General features: G+C 28.4%; 1 protein-coding gene across 1 annotated transcript; it reads left to right on the top strand.

Moving 5' to 3' along the window:
* Positions 1-472: 472 nt before the first annotated feature.
* LOC137814695 (probable indole-3-pyruvate monooxygenase YUCCA10) lies at positions 473-4,784 on the top strand. The gene is made up of 4 exons (XM_068617566.1): positions 473-1,245; positions 2,467-2,700; positions 4,090-4,215; positions 4,389-4,784. Exons 1-4 carry the CDS (start codon positions 622-624, stop codon positions 4,560-4,562), a joined length of 1,158 nt encoding a protein of 385 aa, XP_068473667.1. The 5' UTR covers positions 473-621; the 3' UTR covers positions 4,563-4,784.
* Positions 4,785-11,396: the final 6,612 nt, after the last annotated feature.

Here is an 11,396-nt window from a genome sequence, read left to right as displayed (position 1 = left end):
TAGCGCAAAAGCCGCACTAAATAAAGCGTATTTTTTTCTTCTTTTTGTACTAGTGTAGACACGGACATATAAATACGTATAATCTCTAAAATGTATGACACGGGGACACAAATCTATATATTGTATAATTATGAATTATATAAATTGACAATAAAAATTTATGTGCACAAATATGTTTCAGATATTTTTTGGAGCAAAAAGATGTTCTTCCTAGCTGGTTCAAAAGGATTTGTTTCTTATTTTTATAATTATAATAGAAATTCGTACAAAAAGTTTGAGTTCTAGAAAATTAATGTATTTTTTTTTTCTAAAATTGTGTTAAAATCGTGTTATAATTGTCAAAAATATTTTTTGAATTAGACACTTCACATATACGTATCCTACGAGTGTCGTGTGTAATACGTGTAACACTGAAACGTTATTTAAGAGAAATGTTAACTTGTAATTATTTTGAAAAGAAAAATCAGAAACAGTAAAAGCTCCATAATTCTGTCATGACTCATGTTTATTTCTCTCACCCACTTGGAAACATTTTCAAAGCATCAATGAAAAGCCTGTGTATATATAATACATGACAGGAGATGGAAGCAGAAATAAGTAAGATCGAAAGAAAGAGTGAGAATGCAGGAGGAAGAGAAGGTTGAGAGAGTGATAGTGGTGGGAGCAGGCCCCTCAGGCCTTTCCGCCGCCGCATGTTTCACCAAGCACTCCATTCCGTACATAATCCTTGAGAGAGAAGACTGTTTCGCTTCTCTTTGGAAGAAATACTCCTACGACCGTCTCCACCTCCATCTCAGCAAGCACTTCTGCCAGCTTCCCCACAAGCCATTTCCACCCTCTTTCCCTCAACACGTTCCCAAGAACCAGTTCCTCCAGTACCTCGACGACTACGTCTCCCACTTCGCCATCGCGCCGCTCTATCGGAGGACGGTGGAGCTGGCCCAGTACGACGACTCCCGCCGCTTCTGGAAGGTGGAGGCCCGCAACGGGGACTCCGGCGAGGTGGAGAAGTACTGCGGGAGATTCCTGGTGGTGGCTACTGGGGAAACTAGCGACCCCTTTGTGCCGGAAGTTGAAGGGTTGAGTAGTTTCCCTGGTAAGGTGATTCATTCCACTAGGTTTTCCTCAGGGAAGGAGTTCAAAGACAAGCACGTTCTTGTTGTCGGGTCTGGGAATTCTGGCATGGAAATCGCTTTGGACCTTATCAACCATGGTGCCAAAACCTCCATTCTCGTTAGAAGCCCGGTAATTCTAATACTTATTTAATTACCGTATTTATCGTCTTATGTTTTTGTAGGATTAAGGTTAAATAAGTTTATAGTATATGCCTGCATGTTTTAAGATACGAGATTATGCTTAGTTAACCTCCTTCTTCTCAAAAAGGAAATAGATTACAAGAAAATGAGAGTGAAAGAAGAAGAAGAAAAATAGGAGATAATTACCATTTATCCCGCAAAAAATCTAATAAAAAGATCTCCAAAATAACCTGGTATAATTTAACTTTTAGATTAGTTAAATTTTGACTTGTTTTCCGGTTCATCATCACAAATCACGCTAAGAATTAGTTTTGTAAGAAATTGAATTTTGATTGTAAAAAAAGCAGGTTCATTTTGCTAAATATTTTAGCACTACGTTGGTTTGGAGAAAAAAAAAGCCAAAAAACTAGAGCGGAGATTAAATTTGTTTGATTGAGAATAAATACGTTAAAAAAATGTGTGTTGTTTAGTTGGAAAGAAATAATTTTGACATTATTTGATTGGAAATATTAGTATGTTTTATTATTATATTGCATTATTTATTATCATATTTTTTGGAAGAGAAACTACAATGCTAATAAAACAAGAAAGAGAAGAATGTGAGAGTAAAAAGAAGCAAGTAACACCCAAAAAAATAAGATAAGGAACGTTTATCAAAGCTATTTCTATAAAAATATAACCCTTACTTCATTGGGTAGAAAATTTGTAAGTTTTGTGTACCTATTTTGTCTCATTATTGTATTTCCATATTTCCAAACACCTTATAGTCTCTTACAAGAATCAGATAAGAAAGATGAGATTTTTTTCATCAAACATGTTACTATGTTAGATTTTTTTCGTAAAAATACTTGACATTAGTTATTTAATTAAAAAAAAAGGTGGACCCAAAGCTTTAATTTTAGTAGACTTGTTTTTAGACCAACTCTACTTTAAATTATAAAGCAATCCGAAACATGAAATAAGTCATACTCCAACCAACCTTTATCTGACATATATATCAATGCATTAATATATATTTGTTAAGAGTTAATGATAATTTTAGAATAAAGCACAAAAAAAGGGAGTTAAAAAGCGAAGTCATTGTTAATTTGATTTTTGTGTGGTGTTGATGTGAAAAGAAAAGCAATTGGTTAGATGTTGTGTTGACTTAAATAAAGAGTGAGTTATGGTTTGGTTGTTACGCATTATTGAATGATAATGGAAGGAACAGGTTCATTTTGTATCAAGGGGAATGGTGAGATTAGGGTTGTTTCTGTTGAAGTATTTGTCGTTGAGCAGCGTGGACTCGTTGATGGTGATGCTGAGCACCATGGTTTACGGTGATGTAACAAAATATGGAGTTAGAAGACCCAATGAGGGTCCCTTTTACATGAAGGTCGAGCATGGAAAGTATCCAGTTATTGACGTTGGAACCTATAAAAAGATAAAGACTCAAGAACTAAAGGTACGTTTTATAGATGGAAATAGACTTTGCTATTTGGTAGGTGAAACATATCAATTTATGTTTAAACCTTTTTTTTAAAGAAAAAATATTATTAAATGTATATTGATAACCACTGTATAAACTCTTGTTGATAATATGAAAAAAAATTAGTATTTTTTTCATTTCATGCAGAAATTAGAATTATAAGAGAAATGGGGTTGTATAATGAAGTAGTTTGTAAATATATCATTTCACTTGTTAAATATATTTATGTATATTTTTTTTCTATTTTTTATATCACTTAATAATCACAATGTTTAGAAAATTGAGATCTAAAATAATTTAAATAAATGTTTGTTCTTTAATTTTCTAAAACATGAACTTGATGTAACACTAAAAAATCATTAAATAAAAACTAATTTTAGATAAAAAAAAATAATTAGTTTCTATAGTGACTAAACTAGAGATCATTTTAAAGACTAAAAAAATAAAAATTTCTAAATTAGTTTCTAATATTGATAAATAGTTTTTAAATTCGTATCTAATTAGCTACCAAAATTTTTAACTACCAATTATTTGGATTCTAAATTTGGTAGAAAAACCTTGGTAGATAATTAGATACCAATTTAGAAACATATTTATAAATAATAAAAACTAATTTAGAAACCAATAACATTTTTAGTCTCTAAAATGATTTCTAGTTTAATTATTATAACAACTAATTTTTATAACAACTAATTTTTATTTTTTCTCAAAAATTAATTTCTATTTAATGATTTTATTGTAGGGTAAAACTTTTATTTAAAATTTACATATTTGTTGATATCTTAACAAGAGAATTAGAAGTTCAAAGTATAGATGATAGGATATTTTATAGTTAAATGAAAATATTCAAAAATATTCTATTTAATAATTTTTTATAGTATAAATTCTAACACAATTCTGTTAAAATATTTTATTATTTATTAAATTTTATTTGAAACTATAAAATCACGAGTAAAATTTATTACATAGTAAAGGTGACCAACTTAATATTGTAAAATTTAATAAATTTCACTGGATCATGAACAACACAGAAAGTATATTACCATCATCAGTTTTCTTTATATAGTTCTTCAATCATACAAGTATATTACTATCATTTAATTTTTGTTATTGTTCTTCTGTATACATGAAATACATTATCATACAAATGAACTACTATCATTTAGTTTTTTTATTCTTGTATGTATATCAAATACATTCTTATACACTTTATAGTTAGGTGAACTGTGTCATTTCCTTGGTATATGAGGAATAAGGATTACATCACATGTTGTTGTTCACCCATTTTTGGCTGCAATTTTACACCATAATGTTTGTTTTTTGTGACGTGACGAAGCAGCATTCTGTATATTGTGTGATATGCAGGTTTTGGCAGCAGAAATAGAAAGCGTAAGAGGCAAGGATGTCCTATTCAAGAGTGGGGAGTTACACACATTTGACTCCATTGTTTTCTGCACCGGCTTCAAGAGATCAACCACCAAGTGGCTCAAGGTTTATAATTCATCCAATATCACTCATCATTGTGTTTTTGTTATGTCATTTTTGAAGAAAAAAATGGATTTATTAACACAAAACACACTAAAATTATGTGAGCATGCAGAGCTTATATGCTCCAAGATTATTATCATTGAAAAAAATCTTATTATCATTCAAAAAAATTGCAGGGAGATGATTACCTTCTGAATGATGATGGTCTTCCAAAGCCAAGTTACCCCATCCATTGGAAGGGAAATAATGGTTTGTACTGTGTTGGGCTATCAAGAAGAGGCTTGTATGGAGCTGCTGCAGATGCTGAAAACATAGCAAATGATATAAGCTTCTTCATGCAACATCCCTGAGAACAAACTATATCCACCACACAGTTTCCCTGTATCATGTTCTTCAAACATAATTATTACAACACATCATGGTTTGGAACATTGTCTTTCTTACTGTTTAGCTCCCATTGGTCTTGTTCAGGGACAAGAGTATAATCTGAAAATAATAATAATGATATGCTTCACTGCATTTTCCTGTAAATCATTCATCTCAATGTGTTCAACAGTTAATTATGGAGTTCAGTGCTTGTTACTATTCTTCTTTCTTTCACTTTTTTTTATCGTTGAGGTGTAGTTGTTATTAAAAAGTGAAAAAACACATTAGTTAAACAAAACTATTGAAAATGTACTGTGATTCTCTTTAATGTAGAAATTTACCTAATACAAATTGCAAAGAAAGGGTCAACTGTATCATATGTTTATATTACAAAGTTTTTTAAATAATTAATAATAATAGGTAATTGTAGTTTTAATAACATTTTATTGTGGTTTTTGTTTATTTATAAAAAATGATTGTGCAACTCAAGGAAAACATATAACAGAAAAGTAGTTATATTTTAAAAGTAATTTCAGATTATTTAATTGATTTTTCTGATAACTAAAATGAACTCAACTTAATAATACACTAAAAAAAATTATTATATAAAAAATAAATTTAAAAACAAAAAATAATTAGTTATTATATTGAAGTTAAATATAATTTAAAAAATAATAAAATTATTGGTATTTATAGTAGTTTTTATTATTAATAAAAAAATTAAATTATTTTATAAATTTTATTAATGATAAAAATTATTTTAGATATCAATGATTTTTTTTTAATTTTTAAAATATTATTTAATTTAAATAATATAATAATTAATTATTTATTATTTTCAAAAATAGTTTTTCTTTAATTATTTTAATCTCATAATATCTTGATTCGAGTGAATTAAACTACAGCTGCTTCTTGTATGAAATTTTTATATAGAAAGTATATATGGCTTTTCGTGTGAAATAATTATTGGAAAAAAATACTTATAGATTGTTATAAAAAAATATTTTGCACATCCAAAGTATTGTGTCAAATATATAATTTTGAGTACTCCTCTTGTTAAAGTAATAAATGTTAAATATTGATTCTAAATTTGTATGTGCAATAATTAAATGTTATGAATTTTATTGAAGAAAGTATTCATATTAAATGTTAACAGTTTGTCAAACCATATTTTCTTTAAAAATAAACTGTGCACTTATCATAACATAATTAATAGGAAAATTAAGTTATTTTCTTGTGGAACCAAACAATTACAAGAGGAAAATAATAGAGATAAATCAGAAGTGTTAATGACATATCTGACCATTATTTGGGAGTTAACAAATTAAGACTTGAAGAAACATAACACACACAAAAAAAAGTCTCATTAAGGTTCCATTCACAACAATTATTGATGAGCAATGAATAGTAACTTATTACGAAATTTTTATATTTTTAATATTTTTAAATTATGAAATGTGAAACTATATTTATATTATTCAAAAATATTTCAAATGATGTAATATGAATATATTTTCGACTACGTAATTTAAAATATAAAATATAATTTTATATTAAATATATTTTAAATTATATAATTGTAAATATTTTAGATTGTTTAAGTCATATTTCTTGGAAAAATCTCTTCAATCATCTAAATTTGTAAATAATTAGTAAAACATTAAATCTGAAACTATCAGAAACACATGGGCCAAGCCCTAATTCCTGCTCCAGATTGGGCTCGATTAGTGTCCCTTCGAATTTGGGACTAGGCAATTGCTTCCTGCACCATATCACTGCACCCAATTACAGGAGAAAAACCGAAAATACCTTTAAAAAAATAGGGTACATATAAAATTACATTCCAGACCTCCTTTTTCGGAATACAATAATCTCTTCCAGATAATTTTTTTCGGAATGTATTATTTTCAGTTCTGGATTTTTTTATCTGGAATGGGATTTTGATTTTCTTTTTCCGGATTTTTATATCCGAAACACAAAAATCTCTTCCAGATTTATTTTTCCATAATGCATTATTTTTAATTTTGGATTTTTATTTCCGGAATAAAGGGTATTTTCGAAATTTTTGAAATTATGTTGGGTGCAGGTTCAAAAGTATTGGGTGCAGGGAGCATTTGCCCCATCCTTATCTCAGTGTCATATTGGGCTCCAATACTCTCTCATAGATAAAATATTCCAGCATGGAAAATTCTCCTTGCACCTTCATCCCTTCTCTCTCCACCTCCATTTTTTTTTTAAATTCCAACTCTACTCTTCTTAGTATATGTTAAGGTTTCCGTATTGCTTGATATTGTAGTGGTTTTTTCTTCATTTTCAATTGGTCTTTTTAGTTGGTTGTGGTAACCAGTGGTGGTTAATAATTAGTAGTGAACGTTGTTGGTTGATATAAGTTGTATTGTGTTTTTAAAATTCGTTTTTTGTTAGCTTATTTTTATTTTTATGTTTTGTGTATATCGAATTGTATAATTCAAAAAATGTAATATTTATTTTGCATTGTACAATTTGAAAGGTAAACTCAAATCCAAAAGTGTCTTTCAAATTTCCAATCCATAACACATTTTGTACTTACAAACCATATTATAAAATCCAGAAGACAATTCAGAATCTGGATTTACCTTTCGAATTGTACAATCTAAAATACAATTATAGCAATGGGTTGTTATGGATTGTACAATTCAGATTATATTTTTGGATTTGGGAAAACCTTCTAGACTCTATAATCTTAAATGTTTTTATTTAAAGAAAAATATTCTAAATATGGAAGGTGTAAATAGAAAGCAATAAATTTCCATGTTGTAGAATCTAAAATGTATTTTTTTTAGAATAAAACGATATTTTTGTTTGATATGTGTGAATCATAGTAGAAGCTAAGAAGAAATCGCCTTAGCATTAACATGATACTAAATAACTAGTTAATTCAATTAAACAATTTAGTAGGGATAAATAATATAAATATGTGTAAATAAAAAAGAAAATATTTTAAGGTTGTAGAATTCAAAATGTATTTTTTTAAGAATAAAATTATCTTTTTGTATGACTTATGAATTATGAATTGTAGAAGTTACGGGGATGCAGGAAGAAACGGCCTCAGCATTAACATGATAATAAATAACTAGTTTAATTCAATTAAATAATTTAGTAGGGATAATTAATAAAAATAAGGAAGAAGACATTGAAATGCCGGAAGAAACGGCTCAACATTAACATGATAATAAATAACTAGTTTAATTCAATTAAACAATTTAGTAGGGATAATTAATAAAAATATGGAATATGTAAATGGAAAATATTACATTTTCATATGGTAGAATTTAAAATGTATTTTTTTTAAGAATAAAATTATCTTTTTGTCTGACCTATGAATTGTAGTAGGAGCCACGGAGATGCAGGAAGAAACGAGCATTAACATGATAATAAATAACTAGTTTAATTCTTGTTGTTAGATGAGAGTTTCCTTCATCAGGTCGGGTTAAAATTAACACGGATGGGGCTGCTAGGGGATATCCTGGTCTTGTTACTTGTGGAAGTATTTCCCGTGGGAGTATGGGAGAGTTTATTGGAGCTTTCTCTGCATTTCTGGAAGTTCAGAATGCTCTTGTTGCTGAGTTTTATGGGGTTATACATGCTATGGAGGAAACTCAAAAGATGGGGCTTACTAATGTCTAGTTGGAATGTGATTCTGTTTTGGTTTGTGTTGTGTTTACTGTTAGGACTAATGTTCCTTGGATGTTTCATAATCGATTGAATATTTTTCTTAATTACTGTGGAAAAATCAGGTTTAGGGTTACTCATATTTTTCGTGAAGGAAATGCGTGTGCTGATAAGTTGGCTAATTTAGGATTTATTCATAGAGAATATTTTCATTGATATAATAGGTTTGCCATCTAGTCTTTTATTAAAATTCTTTATGAATAAATATAGTCTACCTTATGTATCGTTTTTGTTAACATATGGATTTTGATATAGTCCCCCATATTTTTGTATTCTCTTTTTTTTTTCTTTTTTTAATAATTTTTTTTCATGTGATGACAAATGATTGTTGTTACTTAAGGTGTCAACATAGCTGAGATGTCAAGTTGCATAGTGATGTCTAACATGAAAGCTTTTATTTTTAAAAAAATTAGTTTAATTTAATTAAATAATTTAGTATGGATAATTAATAAAAATATGAAAGGTGTAAATAGAAAATAATACATTTCTTGGTTGTAGAATTCAAATGTATTTTTTTAAAGAATAAAATGATTTTTTTTTAGCTGATATGTGAATTGTGGTAAAAGCTACGGAGATGCAGGGAGAACAGAACTTAGATTAACGTAATAATAAATAACTAGTTTAATTCAATTAAACAATTTAGTAGGGATAATTAATAAACATATGGAAGGTGTAAATACAAAATAATACATTTTCAGGTTGTAGAATTCAAAATGTATTTTTTTAAAGAATAAAATGATATTTTTTCTAACCTATGAATTGTAGTAGAAGTTACGAAACGACATCAACAATAACATGATAATAAATAACTAGTTTAATTCAATTAAATAATTTAGTAGGAATAAGTAATAAAAATATGGATGGTGTAATTACAAAATAATACATTTTCAGGTTGTAGAATTCAAAATGTATTTTTTTAAGAAGAAAATGATCTTTTTGTGTGACCTATGAATTGTATTAGGAGCTACTGAGATGGAGGAAGAAACGTCCTCAATATTAACATGATAATAAATAATTAGTTTAATTCAATGAAATGATTTAGTAGGGATAATTAATCAAAACATGAAAGGTGAAAATAGAAAATAATACATTTCTAGGTTGTAAAATTTATAATGTATTTTTTTTAAGAATAAAATGATTTTTTTGTGTGAACTATGAATGGTAGTAAAAGTTACATATATGCAGGAAGAAACGACCCCTACATTAACATGATAATAAATAACTAATTTAACTCAATTAACAATTTTGTAGGGATAGTTAATAAAATTATGGAAGATGTAAATAGAAAATAATGCATTTTCACATTGTAGAATCCAAAATATTTTTTTTTTTAAATAAAATGATATATGTAAAGGTGTAGTCGAAGTTACGTTATGGAAAAAAAAAATCTCAACATTAATATAATAATAAATAACTAATTTAATCCAATGAAACAATTTAGGAGGAATAATTAATAAAAATCTAATGAGTTTGATTTCCCCAATTATCTTTTAACCAACATCATATTTTTCCTCACTCTTTCTTTTTGTTTTATCTGCTGTAAATATAGATTAATACAGGCTTTTCTACAATATGCTTTGATTTTAGCTTAGTACATTGTAACACCTATAATTTACATATAACTATTACAATAAAAGTTATACCAGTTTTTGTACAAACTTGGAGTTTTTCAAAAACATTCCTAATACATGAAACCTCAACTCAAAATAAGACTCTGAAACCTCTAAGGCTCTCCTGCACCTGTATGGTCATCTGCTCGTGTATATAGTACCGTCATCGCAGTTCAAACACAACAAGAAAAAGGGTAAGCTAGTGAAAATAGAATTTTATAATATACACAATTAAATCAAAAAAGAAAACCAAATTACATGATCAATTTCTCAAATTATTCAAATTTCTTCAAATCTCAACAATAAACAATCACATGGATCTACACATCCAAAATATTCAACAAACAACGTCTTCCGGAAGACCCGTATTAAGTAAGTCCTACCAGAGACTAACACCTGATCCAAAGATTACCAGCGAATCCAACAGAAAGGATCAGGGTAAGTTCAATACAACCCAAGTCGTGCATCTCATATGTCACGGTGTGCATGAACTCCCCCATCAGCTTCTCACCACTTGATATCTTAGTTTATGTGACTTAGATCATCTGTGAAGCTCGGAGATCTCTGTTACCACATAGGCATCAATACTTAATACACAGCAAACATCAGTCCATACATTATCCCAAATGTATGAATTCAATTTCATACCATTCTGTCATACAATATCATTCAAAAAGTGATCCACAATATTCAAAAGCATAATTAACATAGAAAAACAACACTTAAATATTAAACCATCAAAATATAATATTTTTACAAATTTAAATAATATATAAACAAACAACCCAATATATAAACACATAACATCCCTGCAAGAAAAATTGAATATTGGGACCACGTCCCTTCCGCATTCAGATTTTCTATCCTAGGGTGCTATTAAAAATTAAATTTAGCTTCCCTTACCTCAATTGTTTGCTTTCCAAGCAACTTTTAGAATTGTATTCCCTACCGTTTGGATAAGTTTCAAGATTTACGGGTCTAATGCAAATTATCCAAACAGAACAAAAATTCAGTATATAATAGAATAAGTTGAGAGGATTAAACTTCCCAACTGACCCCACCAAGATTGATGACTAAATCCTAGGAAAAAACAAAGAACAAAGAATATTTAGAGTAAAAATGAACTTATTCTGTTTGAAAATTTGATCGGGTAGAAATATTCCTTAACTCCTCTGCTACATCGTGGTATGATCAGATTCTAAAATAAATGAAGATTGGGAGAGAAATTAAGAGAGAGGGAGAGAAGAGAATATGAAGAGAGAGAGAAAAAAAAAACTGTGGTGGGGAAGAAGGGGGCTTCTCTGCACCTTTATTCTTTTTTTTTTCTTTTCTTTTTTTGTACGTTCTTACATCCTGTCTTTTATTCCCTCTATAAAGAAAAAAACAGAGAAAGATTAAATTCTCAACCAAATTTATCTGTTTATTACATTTCCTTGTTCAGTGTAAAGCTTGTTGTCAAATAATAAAGTGTTTATCAAGGCCTCAAAACCATTTTTT

The sequence above is a fragment of the Phaseolus vulgaris genome, chromosome 1, assembly GCF_000499845.2.
Source record: "Phaseolus vulgaris cultivar G19833 chromosome 1, P. vulgaris v2.0, whole genome shotgun sequence".
Lineage (NCBI taxonomy): Eukaryota > Viridiplantae > Streptophyta > Magnoliopsida > Fabales > Fabaceae > Phaseolus > Phaseolus vulgaris.
The sequence above is the reverse complement of the archived record's forward strand: the minus strand, read 5'-3'. Positions and strand labels throughout refer to the sequence as shown.